The 19,100-nt window shown below is 38.7% G+C and overlaps 1 protein-coding gene across 5 annotated transcripts in view; it reads right to left on the bottom strand.

Annotated features, from left to right (window-relative positions):
• usp28 (ubiquitin specific peptidase 28) overlaps positions 1-19,100 on the bottom strand; it is a 40,738-nt gene continuing 21,638 nt past the window's right edge. For 4 of the 5 annotated variants that reach the window (XM_034682901.1, XM_034682898.1, XM_034682899.1 and 1 more), the window contains exons 17-26: positions 16,856-17,191; positions 14,682-14,821; positions 11,990-12,277; positions 10,186-10,281; positions 8,392-8,570; positions 7,987-8,065; positions 6,151-6,230; positions 5,447-5,570; positions 4,559-4,757; positions 1-789 (exon numbers count right to left, since the gene is read on the bottom strand). In XM_034682901.1, the coding sequence (XP_034538792.1) occupies positions 614-789; positions 4,559-4,757; positions 5,447-5,570; positions 6,151-6,230; positions 7,987-8,065; positions 8,392-8,570; positions 10,186-10,281; positions 11,990-12,277; positions 14,682-14,821; positions 16,856-17,191 (1,697 nt within the window). In that variant the 3' untranslated portion in view covers positions 1-613. The remainder of the gene's footprint in view (positions 790-4,558; positions 4,758-5,446; positions 5,571-6,150; positions 6,231-7,986; positions 8,066-8,391; positions 8,571-10,185; positions 10,282-11,989; positions 12,278-14,681; positions 14,822-16,855; positions 17,192-19,100) is intronic. The other variant, XM_034682900.1, reaches the window with a different exon arrangement.

Raw genomic sequence — 19,100 nt, 5'->3', positions numbered from 1 at the left:
CAAAGTGCCAACGTTTTAATTCCTTTGATGTCCTTCAGCTTTGCCTCATGAATGAATGTTTGGCTTGTGGGTGAAACACAGATGAAAAGCTGGTTAAAATTCTATAGCTCCCAGTTCAGTTTTGAGGAACCAAGTCAAATTCGGTGCACATAACATTATGGTGAGTGTAATGCTCATGGGTATTCAAAGACAGAAGGTCTAGACACGTGCTAATCTGGTAAAATAGATGTGTTAAAGCTGCCAGTTCTGCAGGAAAGTAATATAAATAATAGTTTGGAGATACCATCGTCAGCCACATGAAGCTGCTTCTGGAGATTCTTATTAAATAGTACCTTTTGTATGCAACAGCAGGACTCTGAGGGATCAGGTTTCTTGATTTGGTAATACTTTGTAATGTGCATACCCCTAAAGAGCTCTTGCAGCTTTCTGTGTTAAAACATCAAAATGATAATAATGTGCAATGCTAACCCAGCATGTATAAGGAAATAAAACATTTGTCAAATGAAGATCTACATGGGTCTCTTGCCCACATTGGGATCCATCAGCTGTTGCAGTTGCTTGCAGGTTAAAACACACAGGTCAAGGAGGTTGTCACAGGCTTCATTCAGGGGATTTACTTTACAATGACTACTGGTGTGTTGTGAATGGATTCCATTACAGCAGCCATGCGACTGCACAGGTCGTGGGCCTGGCTGACGGGGACGTTTGGAGGGTCTTTGAGAACAACAGTCTCTGCTGAACCGTCCAGAACCCTGGGTAGAAACTCGCCCAGCTTCACCTGCAGGGAGGCTGAAACAAAGTAAGAGTAGAGGAAGTTTAGGATTTGTTGGAGTTTGTTTGTGAGCATCAGTGTAGGATCTGACTGCAATGCAACCCGAACAGTACTTCTAACTCATATCCATTAATGGTACAGCACTCAAAACCAGCTATTAAGTTGAACCAACAATGAATAATTGAGTTAACTGAACGATTCATTTCGTTTTAATGATATGTGGATCAATTTGATTGAGTTCATATCCATGTCCAAATAACAACTTTCAGTGTACAGAGGGACGCTGCGTATGACGTCATCAATGTCACCACGTAAGTCTTCACACACTTGAAAACTGAAATGGTTGTGCTTCACAAGTAAAGAGGAAAGACAAAGCCAAACCGCTGTACCGGTACAAGGAAGACCAACAATGATCCAACAAGGGACAGGGGAACCAGAGGGACTAAATACACAGTCATCAACACAGGTGAGAACACAGGTGAGACTAATGAGGGACTAAATACACAGAGTCATCAACACAGGTGAGGACACAGGACACAGGTGAGACTAATGAGGGGAATCACAAGAGGAGGGAAACACACAAGGACATGACGTAAAACTAAACTGAAACACAAGGATTCAGAACTACAAAATAAAACAGGAAGCACAAGGATTCAGAACTACAAAATAAAACAGGAGACAAGGATTCAGAACTACAAAATAAAACAGGAAACACAAGGATTCAGAACTACAAAATAAAACAGGAAACACAAGGATTCAGAACTACAAAATAAAACAGGAAACACAAGGATTCAGAACTACAAAATAAAACAGGAAACACAAGGATTCAGAACTACAAAATAAAACAGGAAACACAAGGATTCAGAACTACAAAATAAAACAGGAAACACAAGGATTCAGAACTACAAAATAAAACAGGAGACACAAGGATTCAGAACTACAAAATAAAACAGGAAACACAAGGATTCAGAACTACAAAATAAAACAGGAGACACAAGGATTCAGAACTACACAATAAAACAGGAAACACAAGGATTCAGAACTACAAAATAAAACAGGAAACACAAGGATTCAGAACTACAAAATAAAACACGAAACACAAGGATTTAGAACTACAAAATAAAACAGGAATCACAAGGATTCAGAACTACAAAATAAAACAGGAGACACAAGGATTTAGAACTACAAAATAAAACAAGAAACACAAGGATTCAGAACTACAAAATAAAACTGGAGACACAAGGATTCAGAACTACAAAATAAAACTGGAGACACAAGGATTCAGAACTACACAATAAAACAGGAAACACAAGGATTCAGAACTACAAAATAAAACAGGAAACACAAGGATTCAGAACTACAAAATAAAACACGAAACACAAGGATTTAGAACTACAAAATAAAACAGGAATCACAAGGATTCAGAACTACAAAATAAAACAGGAGACACAAGGATTCAGAACTACAAAATAAAACAAGAAACACAAGGATTCAGAACTACAAAATAAAACTGGAGACACAAGGATTCAGAACTACAAAATAAAACTGGAGACACAAGGATTTAAAACTACAAAATAAAACTGGAGACACAAGGATTCAGAACTACAAAATAAAACTGGAGACACAAGGATTCAGAACTACAAAATAAAACAGGAGACACACGGATTCAGAACTACAAAATAAAACAGGAAACACAAGGATTCAGAACTACAAAATAAAACAGGAAACACAAGGATTCAGAACTACAAAATAAAACTGGAGACACAAGGATTCAGAACTACAAAATAAAACAGGAGACACACGGATTCAGAACTACAAAATAAAACAGGAAACACAAGGATTCAGAACTACAAAATAAAACTGGAGACACAAGGATTCAGAACTACAAAATAAAACAGGAAACACAAGGATTCAGAACTACAAAATAAAACAGGAGACACAAGGATTCAGAACTACAAAATAAAACTGGAGACACAAGGATTCAGAACTACAAAATAAAACAGGAAACACAAGACTAGACTCAGAAAACACAACAAGAGACATTGATCACTAAACACTCAAGAGAGACAAAGGATAACTGAGACAGAATAAACACAGGGAAGAACCAAGGCATGAAACACAAGAACTAAACTAACCAAACCATGAAATGAACTCAGTTTCATCTAGTATGTATGAATTAAACATATTAAAAATTTAACTAATAAATTTGAGTTGGGGAAACTTGAATTTAAAAAAAGAAAGAAAACAATTCAGAAAACTGAAGTCATATTTTATAATTTCAGTCATTCTCAATAATTGTATTTCCACTACTTAAAAACTCTTATGTAATCAGTTACCACAAACATTTAGAGTCATTTCAACTTGTTCAGGTTTACAGTGTGGGGTAAAGTTAAAGGTAGTGTGGATGAAGTTGTTGTATTGGTCTGATTTCATCTTTAGTATCAGTGACATTTTTAAGAACATGTTACTTTTTTTGTTTGTTTGTGTTTTTTTAGGGATTATTTGAGCATGTTTCATTTTGCACTACTTTTACTGCTTATTACACTTATTTCAACATTTTATCACAGCATTTAAAAAACAGAGTTAGTATCTTGTTCACTGCCTTAAATACTGTGATCCAACACATTTTGAAAAACATAGGGACTATTGGTATCATCCATCTCTATAAATTATGCAGCACACAACTTTATCTGTATCATCAGGCTCCTTGTTTTATATGCTGTCTTATTCTTTTATTATGAGGTCATGCTATAAGGGAAATGAATACCTGTGAATGATTCCAAAACTGGTTAGTTAACTTTGCAGAACAATTAGATGACTGAGTACATTGTAGTGAGCTGTGAGTGAATCAATCGGGTCGCTCCAGTGTTAGCTTCTCTACACTGACTCCCTATAAAATCTAGACTAGAATTTAAAATCCTTCTTCTGACCTACAAAGCTCTTAATGATCGGACACCTTCATATCTTAAAGAGTTCATACAGCCCTATTACCCCTGTAGAACTCTACGCTCCCAACATGCAGGCCTGCTGGTCGTACCTAAAGTCTCTAAAAGTAGTATGGGAGGTAGAGCCTTCAGTTATCAGACCCCTCTCCTTTGGAATCATCTACCAGTCAGGGTCCGGGAGGCAGACACCCTCTCTACTTTTAAGAGTAGGCTTTAAACTTTCCTTTTTGATGAAGCTTATAGTTAGAGCTGGATCAGGCTCTGACCAGCTCTTAGTTATGCTGCTATAGGCTTAGACTGACACACTGGGATCCTGTCTTTCCCTCTCTCTCCTCTCTCTGCCTGTCTCTCACTTTAACTCTTCCTGTCCCATTAAAGTTACTAACCATAGACCTTCCTGGAGTCCCTGAGCTCCCTTGTCTCGTAGGTTCCTCTGGATCTCTGCTGCTGTGGACTGCCAGACTCCAGCTGCTACAACTACTACTATCCGTCTCACTACTATCATCTCCCTTTCTCTCTCTCTTCATCTCCCTCTATCCCTCTCTTCAACAAGGTCTCAGCATATGTATGTCTAACATGAGTCTGGTCCTGCTGGAGGTTTCTGCCTGTTAAAAGAAGTTTGTCCTTGCCACTGTAACTTGCTAAATGCTGCAAAGTGCTCTGCTCATGGTGGATTAAGATGAGATCAGACTGAGTCCTGTCTGTAAGATGGGACTGGATCTGATCCTGTCTTGATGTTGGGTCTTTGTTAATAATAGAACTTAGAATACAGTCTAGACCTGCTCTGTTTGGAAAGAGAATAAATAAATAAGGATTGATTGATTGATTGATCCGGTCTCACCATCCATGTCCTGGCTCAGGCAGCAGCACCAGTGGTTGCGGATGCTCTCCATGGCATCGCAGTCCTCCTGGGACAAAGACGAGTCCCGGCTCATCAGGTGAAGGCAGGGGATGACGGCCTCGTCCATGATGGAGATGCCCTCCTCCACACTGGTCTCTTCACCACTGCAGAACATCCGTGAAGCGCTTTCGTTCAGTGCCTGTGTGAAGGATGGAGGATTGACTTTGTTGTGTTTGATCAGTGTCAAACCAATGATCAGTCAGTGGAGAAACACGTAAAGATATTGCAATGACGTCAGAGTTAGAATCAGATTGTGCGTTGATGCTGCTACAACATGATTAAAAACGCTTTCATTAAAATGATCAGACTGCGTTTCAAGCAGCTGTTCAGGATCTTTTAATCACATCAAGTGGGCCCAGTTGGGAGACTCATTCATTTTAAATCACAAATGCTCCATCGCTTATTTTGCTCAACTGAAAGGACCTCAAGTTTCCGACTGGCTTCATGTGATATGATCCAAACTCCAGAAAAGCTTCTTAATCACATTTTCTGTGGGATTGTTTTTCTTGACTTCTGATTCCAAGGAGCTTTGAGCCAAAATTTCATATTCATTTTTTCAAATCCAACAAAAAGGAGCTTTGTCCACACTGGCTGTATTATGAGATACGGTGTATTAGAAGTCTAAGCCAAGTACTTCACATGTTTTGCTTCCTGTTCATTCTTTTATTAGTCCAGTACGTTGGTCAAGAGCAAAATGTTTCAAAACTATTGACCAAAATCCATAAAATAAGAAAGCATAAACACAACGAAAACACGTGATAATCACTCTAACCTTACATGAGACAGACTGAGCTCATTGATTTGTCTCTCCAGCACACAGTCACTCACCATGAGGCACTTCCTCCTGTAAAGTGCAATGAAAGACTTGTCCATGCCGCGCGTCTCTCCGTTCTTCAGCAGGTTGGCGTTGGTCTGGTACGCATGAGCCAGGTAGGTCAGTGCGTCTCTCACCCTGAAGCACAAACACACATGAGTCAGGCTCGTCAGTGTCCTGCTTTTAAGTGATCTGAATATATTTTTATATTCTATTTTAATAAATTAGATGTTTGAGAGTTTTAATAGACACACACTGACATGCAGACTGATGTACGTCCATAGAAATGTTCGGTCACACTTTAACTCTACTATTAAGTGGACAATGGATGTTAGTATCATCTCTCTCTCTCTTCATCTCCCTCCATCCCTCTCTCCAACATGGTCTCAGATGTGTGTCTAACATGAGTCTGGTCCTGCTGGAGGTTTCTGCCTGTTAAAGGAAGTTTGTCCTTGCCACTGTAACTTGCTAAATGCTGCAAAGTGCTCTGCTCATGGTGGATTAAGATGAGATCAGAGTCCTGTCTGTAAGATAGGACTGGATCTGATCCTGTCTTGATGTTGGGTCTTTGTTAATAATAGAACATAGAGTACAGTCTAGACCTGCTCTGTTTGGAAAGAGTCTTGAGATCATGCTTGTTGTGATTTGGTGCTATATAAATAAAGATTGATTGATTGTCATGGTGATCAGAGTGTGTTGTTAAATGGTTGGCACTTACTTCCCGTGCTGGTAGTGCTCCAGTCCGGTCAGCAGGTAGACAAACACAGTTCTGAACAGCTTGTAGTCATCGTGCCACTGCTGTGAGAGAGAACACAGGAAAAACACCAATCAGTGGAGATCTTATCGTCTGATCTCAACAAAGAGATGCGGCTTCTCTGAATGTCTCTGTCACTTCACAGTCAGAGCACAGATCATCTTTAGTGACAGACAACAGGCTAACTTTCTCTCATGTTGTCTTTCCTGTTTGTAATTTCAGGTGTGTTCAGGGGACAGATTATCTCTCCAGTTCCCTTTTCATTTGAAGTCTTAAAATCAAAGACAAGGACAAATATAAAACAGAGGTGTGTATCTGTCAGAGCGGTAAAATTTAGGAACAGTTCTGATGAGGAATTAAAATGTGTAACTCCCTTTGAGTATTTAAAAAATGCCTAAAAACAAACAGATAAATAAATATATGGATGAAGTATAAACTGTTTAAATTTAAATTAGATTTCACTCAGATTTCTGAATTGCTGCTTGTTGAGATTGAAATGTTTTGAGATTTCGTTTTTTGTTAATGAGTTTGTTTCTGAATGAAACGTTTAAAGATTGCTTTGTTATAAAATAACACAATTAGATGGTATAAATTATGTAAAAGGATAGGCAGGATAAGCCTTGGCTTCAGTCTACACCTTTTTTGGTCAGCGTGTGATTAACTATAATATATGTGGATGTGTATGCATGTTTATATGAATGCATGAATGTACTTGTGTATGCATGCATGTACATAATGATATGTGTGTGTATGTACATGTTTATATATATTTTCTTGGCTGCTGAATCCCTCAGTGATTGTTTTGTTTTTGTTTGTATTTGTGATTTTTAAATGGCTCCTATGTTGTCGAGGGAAGTGTTGGTTGTTGATGCAGACCAAAATAAACCTAATCGAATATAAATGTAAAAAAAAGTTAAAACAAGGTGAGAGATTCTGCATATTTAGCGTCAACATATTTCATAGAAAATACTCAAACGATTATTCTCTCAACACTTTACAACAACCTGCTCACGTCTGTTGCTCTAAACCTGGAGTGAATTGCTTCCTGTGGAGGATGGGAGTAGATTTTAAAAAAGGCTCATCAGTTTTCTACAAAGTTGTGGTTTTAACAAATGTTACTGAAAAAAGAATAAGAATACAAATATACTCTTTAATATATAGTTTTGAATTGTTTGGTTGCTTCATTGTAGATGTTCCTTATTTTACAAAAAAAAAAAAAGAAAATCCTTATTTATTTTTGTGCATTGCCTTTACACTGCTTGGCAGTACCTGCACCCAAATGTACTTGAAGCACTTTGTTACCCGTATTGATCTTGTTTCCTCTTGTCTAGATCTTTGCTTGTGTTGTTCTTGTTCTCATATGTGCGTCGCTTTGGATAAAAGCGTCTGCTAAATGACATTGTAACATTGTAACATTTAAAGGTAAAGATGGATTGACTCTTGCTGTACCATTGTATCCCACAATGAGGTATCATTTCTAGATCAGCTATGTAATCAGTGTGAGTAAAACCCTTGGCAAAATTAAGTTTTACCAAGAATGCCACAAAACAGATGTCCGCATCTTATTTTCATCTTCTGTTTGTCTTTGATTTTTCAGTTTACTTCCATAAAACATGATGTACCTGAAAACATTTCACGTGAATATCTGTCTCTGAGTTATTTTTTATCTCTTTAGTTATGACTGATTATTTTGTGAAGCTTAAGTAATATAAAACACAGCTGAGATAGATTGTAAAATGGAATCGTTAAACCATCAGGAAAAAGAAGTTAAATAAGGTCGACCCGTTTGTTTGACAGTACCAGGTATTCATCCATATCCATGTCCTCTGGTTGGATGAGGCGCAGCTTGGACCGGGCTTCCCTCATGATACTGATAGCCCTGCATGAGAGGAAAGGAACATCTTAAATCACTGTGCTGCAGTTCTTTGCTTTGGACACTAGATGGCAGCATAGGCATACTATTTATGCATTTCTGTTTTTATCCCCATGTGGGTCAGGCGTGCACTTCTGATCAGTGAAGCCATTTTCCAGCCTTATTCCCAATTCATCAGTGAATCTATTGAAGCCTTACTTATTGTTTCTCACAGACATTAGAGTTTTTTCTCTCATTACTGTAACTTTAAACCAGGGTGGGGAAATAGTATTCATTGTATGACTTTTAAAGAAGCAGTCAGAGTCCTCATTGTGTGTAATGTTCATGTGTACCTCTCATCAAAGCTCAGGTTGCGGTCAGTAAACTGTTCCAGCAGTGTCCTCTCAATGACTCGTTTAGGAGCCTTGTTCTGAAAGAAGTAGACCAGCGAATGCTGCAAACGAGCATCCTCCTGGGGTGTCATCTCCTCCTGGGAGAGCTCATACAAACGGGAATACTCCTCATGGAAGGCCTGGGGGAACAGCAGAGCAGGTTTAGTGATAAACAGGCGAGATGAGCTAACATGTTTCTTTCATTAAGGGTTACCTAAGATGAAATTCTCTTGATGTATTTAAAAGTATTTTTCTTTGAGTTTCAAGTGTCAACACCAGTTTCAATTTGTGTGAGAAGAGCAAACTGATTTCTTTTATCAGACAGCAACATGTTCTGTCTCTCCTGAGAGTCCTGTGTTGTTGAAAGGTGGCCGTTATTGTTTTTTAAGTGTTAAAGAAGAGATGAAAACACATCTTTGCCTCTCTTTGTTGACTTTGACCTTGTTGAATTTCAAATGTTTATACAAATTCTGATCTTCGACAGGCTTCTGATCCCCCAAGCTAACATAACTGATTGTTAATAGAGAATATGATGAAGGGTATGATTTAGGGATTAACTTGCAGCCCAGAGGTTCCTTCATATGATACATTAAACATTTTAAAACAAACTTTCATGTCTATGCAGATGATACAGTTATTTACTGCTCTGCTCTGACACAGCATCAGGTTCTCTGTCTCTTACAGGAAGCTTTCCACACTGTGCAGGAAACCTTTTGTGAGTTAAAATTGTTACTGAATCCTGATAAAGCAAAACTCATGATGTTTACAAATTCAAAGTTAAAGCCATTAAAGCTGCCTTCCATTACTACATCTCAGGGTGATGTGATTGAGCCTGTATCATCTTATAAATACCTGGGATTCATAATTGATGATTCACTGTCTTTTAAGCTTCACATTCAACAGCTCGTAAAGACGTTGAAGGTGAGGTTGGGTTTCTATTTCAGATACAAGTCATGTTTTTCTTTTGCTGCAAAGACAAACTTGTTGCTGTTACTTTCATGCCTCTGATTGATTATGGTGATGTTTTATATATGCATGCATCAGCTCAATGCCTTCACTCTGGACACCGTTTTTCATAGAGCTCTGAGGTTCATTACAAGTTTTACATTTCTAACCCATCACTGCTCCCTGTGTGCTCGTGTTGGCTGGTCTGCATTGTCTACCCGTAGGCTACATCACAGCATGTCCTTGTTTATAAGGAGATTCTTAACTTGCTCCCCTCATATTTATGTGATTTCATTCATTTAAAAAATACAGGAAGCTTCAGTCTCCGCGCTGTGACCCAGTCACAGAACTTGTTTTTGCTTTCATTTTTTGGATATGCTGCTCCTGCAGTCTGGAACCTGCTGCAGGAGATCCTGGTTTTGAGTGAGCCTGTCCCTTTAAATGATTTTAAAAGCAGACTGAAGGCATTGGAGGAAGATGCTTCAGTTTGTAGATGATTTGACTGATGACTTTTGTTCAGAAATCCATGATGTGTTGTCATCTTTTAGAATTCTGTGTTGTTTGTAACTTTGTTGGAAGGTGTTGCTGCCGATCTCGGCCAGGACACACTTGTAAAAGAGATTCTTAGTCTCAATGTGGTTTTCCTGGTTAAATAAATAAAATAAAATAAAATAAGATACATTTCGATGAATGTTTGTGATGTCTTGCTTCGGAAAGTACCATGAAAAGAGTTTAAATGTAAAAATCCATTTCTGCAATGTGGTGTTGATCCTACTTGATGAAAATGTTCATGGCTCTTGATTAGCATACCTTGATGAGGCCAGCCTCAGGTCCTTCACTATCAAAAATCTGTCTGGCCTTGGCTATGGCCAGGATGACACCCTGCATAGCTGGAGTCAGCATCATCTAAAATATGAGAGAAGGGTGAAGAAGGCAAACAGGAGCGGTTAGAACAAAAATCTGTGTGATCGGTGAAAAGATCATCATAAAATAAGAGAAAGTAATAAACACAGTTCAATTTGTAACCATGAAATAACCTAGGTCATGACTGTGCTGTGTGTCTTCAAGGTTTAGGTAGTATGTCCTCTATCCATACATGTTTGGGTCAATCAATTAAAGGTGACATATCATGCAAAATGGACTTTTTAATGGTTCTCTACCTGAAATATGTTTCCCTGGCATGTCTACAAACCCCCCGAGAATGAAAAAAATCCATTCTGCCCCTGTTCTGATTTCTCCACCTTTCTGTAAATGTGTCTAAAACGAGCCGTTTCAGACTTCAGTGTTTTTGTTACGTCACAACAATATCCGGTCTGTCACGGAGTCAGAGCTCGGAGCTTGTTCAGACCATAGACTGTATAAAATAATACTGAATCCCTCCTCCGTTTTTCATTACCTGCACACATGTGTGCTAACAAGGAGCTTAGGAGGGAGGCATGCTAGTTGTAGGCTGTCTTAATAAACACAAAGGTCGGTTTTACTCCCCACGTCTGCAGATTTGAAGATCTAGTGGATGATTTTTATTTGTCATGGATAAGTGCTAGCGCTAGTTAGCATAGCTACATAGCTACATGTTCATAGCTGTAGCTGTGTACCAAGACACACGTCTACATACTGACAAATAAAACAACAAGAAACACAGAATCTGTGACCAATCCTTCATAAAAGGTCCTGCTGCCTTTCTGGCAGAGGTCGGTTTTACTCCCCACGTCTGCAGATTTGAAGATCTAGTGGATGATTTTTATTTGTCATGGATAAGTGCTAGAGCTAATTAGCATAGCCACATAGCTACATGTTCATAGCTGTAGCTGTAGCTGTGTACCAAGACACACGTCAACATACTGTCAAATAAAACAACAAGAAACACTAAATCTGTGACCAATCCTTCAGAAAGGTCCTGCTGCCTTTCTGGCAGAGGTCGGTTTTACTCCCCACGTCTGCAGATTTGAAGATCTAGTGGATGATTTTTATTTATCATGGATACGTGCTAGCGCTAGTTAGCATAGCCACATAGCTACATGTTCGTAGCTGTGTACCAAGACACACGTCTACATACTGATAAATAAAACAACAAGAAACACAGAATCTGTGATCAATCCTTCAGAAAGGTCCTGCTACAGGCGCCTCTCCGTCAGGATCAGATTCTGGATCAGATTCAGAGGGTTGAAGTAACGCGGGTCTGTGAGCAGCCGTGTATATTCAGCCAACATGTAAACATTAGATCAACGTGCTGGAGAGCCGAGACCACATCCACTTCCTGAGGGGGCGTGGTCAGAGGGAAAACAGAGTGTTCTGAGGAGGACTGAAGAAGAGGGTTTTTCAGGCAGACCAAAATCTGATTTCAAAGTGTTTTTTTGAGCATAAACTTTAAAGACATGTTTTGGGGACCTCTTAGACCAATATATATTGATGAAAAAAGCATGATATGTCACCTTTAAGTGGTGTCAGGTCTGAAGAGTTGTTGCATCTAAAAAGACTGACAAATATAAGGCCCTCCTTTGACTCTTTCCTCAGGTTTCAAAGTGTTTTAAATACATTTTTACAATCATTTGCAAAGTTTGCAGGAGAGGCTACATCCTCAATTGATTTCACACTGTTATACATACATACATACCTCTTCATTGTATCCGTCAGCATCCGCCCTCACCATGATCCTGCCCACATTGGGGATCTCCACCTCTGACACCTCGTTCTCAGTCTGTCTCTGTCTCGTCGGTGGGACCTCCTCCAGTTGCTGCTGCTGCTCCTCTCCCTCCTGTTTTGCCTCCTGTTCAGGGGTTTCTCCAGAAGTTCCTGAATCACCCTCAGCTTGAGGGCTGGGATCTGACCCCTGTGAGTCCTCCTTCTCCTCATGGGTGTCAGCTGCTGGCCGGTTGATAAGCTCTGACTCAGGGCCAGGAGTCTGATGGAAAGAAATGAACAAGATGGAAATCACGGTACAGTTAATTATCTTTATCCTGTTTAGAGCTCTGAGGAGTTTGTTTAAGAGGTCTTCAGAATCACCCCATAAGAACATATGACCTGATAACTGGCCCAAAGTGGCACTGGTACTGTCCAAGTGTGGTCATTAAGTGGTCCCTAATCTATTACCAGAGGTCTGGGGTCAGCAGTGCTTGTATGAGAGACAAACAAAAGCACTGTGTGTATCTTGTGCAATAATTAACCTTAGTTAGGATCCCTCCCAGCAGAATAAGTGAACATAAAATAAATCTGAAACCTGATTTAACATCATCCACAGTGGGATGGCCTTTCGTTTCTGACATAATAAAGTGTTCGCTGCAGACTGACACAGTTCTTTGGTTCTATTCCTGACTCGAGGTGTTCTGAGCCGGGCTTCTCTGTTTACAGTCGGTCCATTCAGGGATATTTTAAGTAAGGGAGAGGTAATATATTTGTTTTCTCTCATAAACATGTCCAGTAGGATGTTGGCACAAATGTCCAGAGTCCATTAAGATCCCGGTCTGTCACTTTTGACCCATGAAGACCTCCACTTTGTCCCCTTCCTTGCCTACAAGCACAATTGCTCCTACCTTAAAAACCCTATAACGCCAAGCGTGTTTTTTTTTATTTGATACATCAGTTTTTGAGACCTCTACATCATCAGTGTGATATATTTTTTACAGAATGTCAGCTGTGGATCAGAGACCCACTCAAGGTTTTTCAGGCATATTTTTACAAAGTTTGAAAAAGTTTGGATGAAAAAAACTTTCAAATTGTTCCTAAAACTTCAAGAGGAATAGTTACTGGATTGATGTAAAACTAATTAATATTTCATGACTTAATTTATAGTCAAACCATGTTGAAAATATGTGTATCAAAATTGATACAGCAGGTATATAAGGACATTTGTTTTCAGATCGGTCAATCTTAATTTATTAAATTTCAAACATTATGCATTCCATAAATCAACATACAGTCTTTTTATTATTTAAGAATATATTTAAATGACATAATGAGGTATATTCAGAGTAGAAATTGAGATATTTATAAAATATATTGTATTCTTATATATGTAATCTGCTGTATCATGATGATTGATGACTGGTTGAATGTTACCATGGCTCCCTAGTAAATAATTATCTTTTGCTCATTAAATTCCACTAAAAACTGAACAATTCAGAGAAGAAATATATATTACTTTAGCTTTATTTTGTTGTGTAGTAGATACAGAATATGTATGATGTTGCCATGCAATATGGAAAAAAAATCCTATGTTTGAAATTACTTTGGAAAAATTTGAAGGAAACTCAAAGTTCAATAGGCTAAACTTTTTATTTTCATTTTTATTTTTCCATCTTTTTATTTGGGACACAATCAGAGCAAAATACAATGATATAAATTCAAAATATACAATGCCCACTCTTTTTTTCCCCTTACAAAACAATGAACATTGTCTCTGCATTCAAAGAAAATTATAATAAATCAATTTCCCTTTGTAAAATAAAAATTGTGTTTTTTATATGTTTTAGTTTGTTTAAAAAATAAGAAACTTTGAGCAAAAAATTTGCACCAAAATGCCTGATGTATCAAATATGATACAAATTAAAACTCATATAAATATTGCAATTTCATTTCTTTTTTTCTTTTTGTCAGAAAGTCCAATAAACACTCCATTTCTAAAGAATTAGAATTTTCTGGCAATTATTTGATGGTTCAGGCTTTACAGGGTTAAGACAAACCAACTAATATACACAGCTGTGTAAGTTATTATCCCCGGTGGAGTCAAGCAAACATATGTGAAAAAGTTCAGTTTAATCAAATCGACCCAGTCAGCGTGTTAAATTCAAAGTGTCTATTTGTATCCTCTAAAAGGTCGGCCTTATACGCAGCCAGCAGGGTCAGAAGAGAGGCTACATCAGCCTGGAAATACACCTTCATTAACTAAGTAACAAGTTTATTTAAAGCCATGTGAGGGAAAGCCCAAAATAAATCTTCTCTTTTGAAGCTTTTAATCTTTTGTAGTCCATCTGTGATCACTTCTCAGGCTGTAGTTTGTGGCGTTGTGAGAATGTTTCTAATGTGTTGACCTTAACAAACAGGAAGTAAACCATTAAGTGACAGAACACCATGAGCCTGGACAAGCTGACTGTCAAACAAACCACTTGATAACAGAAATTACTTCTGACCTTTCCTCTATCTGTATGCACCGCCTGACATCAGACCTGGATCTCTAACGCCATGCAAAGTGGCGACATCAGATCCTTGACCCAGATGTAGACACTTTATTTGTGGGCTAGATTTTCTGACCCATATTCCACAGGTGGGGGGTTTAAAGGGGGGGTATAGGGTATCAGGGACTTGCCCACCTGACTCTGACGCTCTCTCTCTGCGGTGCTGGTGGAGCTCTCACTGGTTCCCAGGACGGTATCAGTGACTGTTGTGCTGCTGGTGTCGTCTGACTGGCAGCCAGGGGTCTGAGGTGGTGGTGGTGTTAACTCTGACTCTGCTGAGGTCAAACAAAGAGAGCAGAGGGCTGTGAGGGAACATTAATGACTGTCATTAGAGTGTTTACATGTAAATAGCATGATATGATATGTAACTGCTCCCTCATGTTTTTACCCGGCTCTCTTATTGATCATTCAGCTGTGTAAGATGCTTGATTCTGATTGGTCAAAAACTCCTTGACGATGGTTATTAACTTTCACTAACATGAGTAACACCAGAGACAAACTGATCACAAGTCATGTCAAATCAATCCACAGAAAAGAGTTCAGACACATTTAGCTTCTGCTTGTTGACACCATAGACCGTAAGGTGAGGGGAAACTGTTAGCTTCCGTTAGCATCAAAACAATGTGGCTAAACGCTAGTTTCTGTTAGCATGCTATATCAGCAGGCTACAGATGTTTTCATATTGGATCCTGTCCATCAATATGATGAAGGAGTGGAGCAGGTGAGAGAAACTTTAGGTTAGTGATCTCTACAAAGAAAGTTAAACCATGAGCGGTGGTGATGAAAGCAGCAGGGTTCAAAAACTGTAAACATAAATCATTTTAATTCAATAAAATCATCTTTAATCAATGTTTTTTGAAAATGTGTTGCTATCTTAAGCTAGTAGCTGGGTAGTAAGTGGGATAATGTATGGATGGACAAGTGTGGACAAGACACCTCCGCTTCCCACCGGGGTCTTGTCCCATCCTGTCGGGATTCTATTTCCCATAACAACCCACTAACCATACAATATCTTACTTAACTACCTCAAGAAGAATTAAAGGCAACACAAGTAAAAGAACATGTAAACAGTTCCAGTTCTCCTGTATTATAAAGAATGTCATCCTGTTACTCTGTCTTTCTGACTTATCAGAAGTCTGTTTGGTGTCCCCGCTTAAACAGAGAGAGACATAAGGTGCCTTGATTTTGATGCAGAGCGATGACCAACAACAACAACTGTGACATTTTGAAGTTTGCTTTTCGGGTCTGTGTGACAATTGCTGAAAGTGTGGTGTAGAGTGGAATGAGTGGTGCAAACGAGGCAGCACAAAGTGAGTTATTGTTGTTTGGAATGAAACCACAAACCTTGCTCGGCCTACACACGTCCGGACACTTAAGCTATAAAGGTTTGGTGCTAACATTGAATATTTTCAAACCTATACTGACACCTGTCTTGCTTTTAAAGTTTGAAATGGGCTTGCCCCTCCATCATTGATTCAATTTAAACAAAAAAAAACCAACACACAATATTATAAATACTAGAGGAGACTGTGATGTACTGAGACGTAAAACCACATCCAGTCTGATGGTCTGTCAGAGGCACACATTCCTGGAACAAACTACCAGATCACATTAGAGAGCTTGAGAACTACTGTACCTTTAAATAAATACCAGTCATGAACACATGAATAATCTGTTTCCTCATCTGATGCCCGTTCCCGGGGCTTTGACCTCACCTTCCATCCTGTTTTTATAAAGTCACAAACATTGTGTATGTAAAATCTGTTTGTAAGTCAGTCCATGTAGTCTCCTGTTAACTGTCTTGTGACATCCTGTAATTTTAAATCATGTTGTTTTATGTTTAATGTAAGTATCTGCTTTAGGACTATGGATGAAATGTAGCTATTGTGCTAATTCCGGCATATTTACATTGAAGCATACTGCTGAAATGTTGATTAATGTGCATTATCCTAATCAAATAAACTCAAATTAATTAATATTATTGTGCTACATTATCTCTTACAATTCTATAAATGTGATAAAAAAAACACAAAATGCTAAAAACCTTTTTTATGACCAAACAGCTTTCTGCTGTTCGTCTATCTTTTGACTATTTCCCAACAGTAGTATTTGTTTATATATGTAATAACCAGTGAATGTAAAAGCTCTGGCATGTTTGCCAATCCTGAGTTTGTTAAGTTTGTGATCCTTAAAAAGGTTCCAGTCTTTACTACATGGTTTTAATGCAGACAGGATGCATTGGTTTCGGATTAATGATCACACAGTTCTTTGTTTATTAATAAGCTCTTGGTTGTAAAATCACATCAGACCTTCAGGTTTCTCTGTGGACTCGGACTCTGGCCTCTTCTCCGTTTCTGGGTCTGATTGGGGTTCTGAAGGAGCTTCCTGGTCCGGCTCCTCAGCTGTCGGTCCTGACTGGGGCGCCGGCTCAACTGGTGTTTGCTGTACATCGTCTGGATTTGGGTTTGGGGGCTCTGCACAGGATGTGGACTCTCCCTGTGGGGCTGCAGTCTGACAGAACTGCTCTTCCCATTCACTGAGCTCCTGCTGGAACCAGCGGTTATCTTCATGGACGTAACGTCTGAGGACGGAGGGCAGCGAGTCCATGCCACGCAGCACCTGGCCTGTTTCATCATCTGTGTCATCTGGGCGGGTGTAGAGAGTTCTCAGTTAATACACATGATCAATTAAACATAACTGACCTCATGGGTAGAAGAATTCATTTACTGTAATTAAACAAACTTGATAATCATATTTTCCATAAAACACTTAAAGAAGCTTTAGAGGAACTTTGATATTGGAACGTTTTGTTAGTCAGTGTTGACAAAGTGGTAATCCTATCTTTGCTTCTCCTGTCATGAACATCTGCTGTTGTTTTCTCCTCCTTCTTTTTAACTTTACATCGCACCACTAGTTGTGAAACTTTACTGGAGAAAAACAAATACCCTCCTGTGTTTGCCTTTTGTATTTTACGTCACCTGAGACCGTGTTTACAGGAAATACAGAAAACTACATATAGAGTCAAACTATGTGCTGATAGTCTGGTTTCTTTTATAGGTCTCATACACACACACACACACACACACACACATGTGTAAAGGAAGTCTCTCCTGAAAATGTATTTATGTGCAGAGAGTCATTTCACCATTTCCTCTCAGTCTTAACATGTCTGAGTTGAATTCACTGACAAAAATGCAACCCATCTCTCCTTCAGACCCCAGCATGCTCTCAGCTGAATGTTTCCACAGTATGTTTTTTTATATTAAACATTTTGGTATTTATGTTTACTACATGAAATCATTAGAAAAAAATTATCATTACAACAAAAATGAAAGTCATGAATCTTTTTTCTCTCTTTTCATTACAAGTTAAAATCTCCTTAGAGCAGGTTTAACATTTATATTAAATTTCAGACCGTGCTTTTACTGTTCTTAATTACATTATCAAAACTAACAGCTTCACTTTAACCATCAACAACTCCACAGTCCCTCTCTCCCACAAAGTTAAGAGCCTGGGTGTCATCCTGGACAGTACACTCTCCTATGAAGCCTACATCAATAAGGTCACCCAGTCTGCTTATTTTCACCTGTGCAATATCAACCGCCTCCGCCTGTCCCTCACACCTAACAACACCGCTATTCTCGTCCTTCCATTGCAACTGTCTCCTCTTCGGTCTTCTCCACAAACTTCTCCATAATCTTCAACTGGTCCAGAATTCAGCTGCCCGGATCACAACCAGAACCACTTCCATCAAATACATCACCCCCGTCCTACAACAACTCCATTGTCAAATACCACATAGACTTTAAGATCCTTCTGCTCACATTCAAAGCTCTCTATAACCTTTCACCTCCATACCTCTCTGATCTCCTTCAAACATACATGTCTACCCGCACTCTCAGATCCTCTTCCTCCATGCTCCTCACTGTACCCCATGCTCGCTTAACCACCATGGGATCTGGAGGTTTCAGCCATGCAGCCCCTAGTCTCTGGAACTCCTTACCACTAACCATCCGTAACTCAGACTCTCTTCCAAGCTTCAAATCCTGCCTCAAAACCCTCCTTTTAAGAACAGCATATTCTCTGTAAACTCCTCACATGTACCTTTTTATTGCATTTCACCCTCCATTCATCCAGTTATATTGATATTTTTAGCCTTAGTTTTATTTTTCAACTCTTATCCTTACCTTTTTAAATGTATTCATTTTAACTATTTTTATTCTTAATTTTAAAGCTTTAACTTATTTTAATTACACATATTTTATTTTTGATGTGCATTAGTCTCTTTTTTAATTTATGTTGTTCTTATTTTTAATTTGTATTCTTCTTCTTCTTCTTCTTCTTCTTCTTCTTCTTCTTCTTCTTATTATTATTATCTTTCCCTAATATGTCTTGCTATTGTTTGACTTCTGCTTCTTTCTTGTTTTTCAATCCCTGTAAAGCACTTTGGGTTGCATTTGATTTTTATGAAAGGTGCTCTATAAATAAAGCTTGATTGATTGATTGTGTTCTTTTCATATTGTATATTGAGTGCTTCTTTTTCATAATGTGTTT

This window comes from Notolabrus celidotus, chromosome 5 (assembly GCF_009762535.1).
Source record: "Notolabrus celidotus isolate fNotCel1 chromosome 5, fNotCel1.pri, whole genome shotgun sequence".
Classification (NCBI taxonomy): Eukaryota; Metazoa; Chordata; class Actinopteri; order Labriformes; family Labridae; genus Notolabrus; species Notolabrus celidotus.
The sequence above is the reverse complement of the archived record's forward strand: the minus strand, read 5'-3'. Positions and strand labels throughout refer to the sequence as shown.